General features: G+C 37.3%; 1 protein-coding gene across 1 annotated transcript; it reads left to right on the top strand.

Annotated features, from left to right (window-relative positions):
* Positions 1-621: 621 nt before the first annotated feature.
* Positions 622-1,950, top strand: LOC119689149. Its single transcript, XM_038103913.1, has one exon. It carries the CDS (start codon positions 622-624, stop codon positions 1,948-1,950), a length of 1,329 nt encoding a protein of 442 aa, XP_037959841.1.
* The last annotated feature ends 263 nt before the right edge of the window (positions 1,951-2,213 follow it).

Below are 2,213 nucleotides of genomic sequence, written 5' to 3'. Positions count from 1 at the left end.
TGCCCAAAATACGTCATACGCTTCTGTTGGCACATGAAAACAAAAGCGTCAAATTTCGTCTGCAAGAAAATGCACTCTTGCAGTTTGCAATAAGTTCATTGTTTGGCATGCATGGTCAAGGTTATTTTAGTTAATTTATTTGTTGTAAATTAATTATCAATTTTAAATAAAAGGCACAATTGAATTTTTGACAATTCAATTGATGCGAAGCCACATTCGTTATCGATTCTTTTCTGTTCGTTCTAATAGCTTGTAGAGTTGGTTCAAGTACCAAATTTACACCATATAAGCACCTGACTACTGGATTCAAGTGTTCAGTAATCAGGATAATTTAGGACAATCGTCAAATCACTGGATTCAAGTGCTCAGTGGTTTTCTTGTTTAAATAGAATCAACATAAGTACTGGATTCAAGTGTTCAGTGCTTGCAAATAGTTGATTCCAACGTTGATCAGACATTTTGGTTTGATCGTACATTTTTTGGTGACCCCGTGAAACGGACAGCAGCACAGGATTGGTTCGACGCAGCAACAGTCAACAATCAACAGTTAGCGGTTAAGTTTCAGCATTCAGCATTCGAAGAACATTTTGAAGCACGTTTGGCAAAAACTCCAGAATAACGATGGCAACAATCAAAGCAACAGACAACTTTGGTGAAGCTGCTAGTAACCAAAAGGCATCACAGCCGCTACTAGTGGCTACGACAAATGGTTTGATAAGAAAAACATCTGCTCGAATGGCAGCTCTAAAAAGATTAGTAGAGAGCTTGTCAGAGAGCGAAGGCATACAGCTACTTCAATATTACGAAATTAAATCAAACACAATCATGCAACATTGGAACCAATTGGGATGTTTGCATGATGAACTCTGGGAAAACTTTGAAAATCCACTGATGTCAGGATTCAATCAAGATGAGTATTACCAAATTGAAGATTTGGTACAACAATGTTTGATAGAGTTGTCCATAAAATTGGATCAACTACGAAACAAACAAGCAACAGTAGCAGAACCAAACATGCGGTCCTCATTGCCATTGCCAAAGGTAACAATCCCAAATTTTAATGGGAATTACTTAAAATGGAGGCAATTTTTTGACTTGTTTACACAAATGGTAGACAATCAGCCATTACCAGCTGCTCAAAAAATGTGGTACTTGAAATCACATGTGACAGGTGAAGCTGAAAAATTGATAAGTCATTTCAGCATAACGGAGGACAATTATTGGGCAGCTTGGACATTACTGCAAGACCGTTATAATAATAAAAGGGTCTTGGCGTCCACGTTAATCGATGAACTTCTAAATCAGCCATCATTCACATCAACTGTGGCAGCAGTTAAAAATTTACATGACACAACGAAAGAGTGTCTATTAGCACTAAACCATCTTGGCGTTCAAACGACTTTTTGGGACCCAATTTTGTTACAAGTACTAATTAAAAAACTCGATCAGGCGATGCTCATTAGATATGAGCAATCTCTGGCAAAAATAAAAGAGATACAAAACATTCAGGAGTTTTTAGCCTTTTTAGAACTACAGTTCCAACTGATGGAAGTTGTAGAACAAAAAGATAAGGTGGCTATAAAAATTAAAGCAAATCGAAATAACTCAGTGTCATCGGCTGTAACAGTTTCTAAAGGAAACAACAATTGCAAACTGTGCAATGTAGACAGGCACCCACTGTATCATTGCCGTAAATTCTTGCAATTTTCACCATCTCAACGATTGGATTGGGTGAAAAATCAACAGCTCTGTTTTAACTGTTTCAGAAATGATTATGTGGTGAACAAATGTTCATCAAGAAGTTGTACCAAATGTAATAAAAAGCATAACACGTTGCTACATTTGGAAGTTAACAACGAAACAAAACAGAACATTCAACCTAGCTCAAGTGGGTACAACACCGCAGTTACCACAGCGACAGCGAACACATCCACAGGTCATCGTCTCTGAGCGTCTTGTCAAAAGGCTCAATATATCAAAAACAAAATCGTTATTGTGCATAGAAGGGATAGGAAAGGTGCAAAAAAATTCAATGCAGCGAGTTAACATCAAATTGCAATCACTTAACTCAAGGTTTACTACAGAAGTCGAAGCGTTTGTGCTTCCAAATATAGTTCCACCTCAACCAAGTTGCAGCTACGATATTTCCATTCAGCATTCAGTTAGCAGATCCAACATTTTTCCAACAAGAGAAAATTGATATTTTACTCGGT

The sequence above is a fragment of the Teleopsis dalmanni genome, chromosome 1 (assembly GCF_002237135.1).
Source record: "Teleopsis dalmanni isolate 2A chromosome 1, ASM223713v2, whole genome shotgun sequence".
Classification (NCBI taxonomy): domain Eukaryota; kingdom Metazoa; phylum Arthropoda; class Insecta; order Diptera; family Diopsidae; genus Teleopsis; species Teleopsis dalmanni.
Note: the sequence above shows the minus strand (reverse complement) of the source record. Positions and strands in the feature narration are given on the sequence as shown.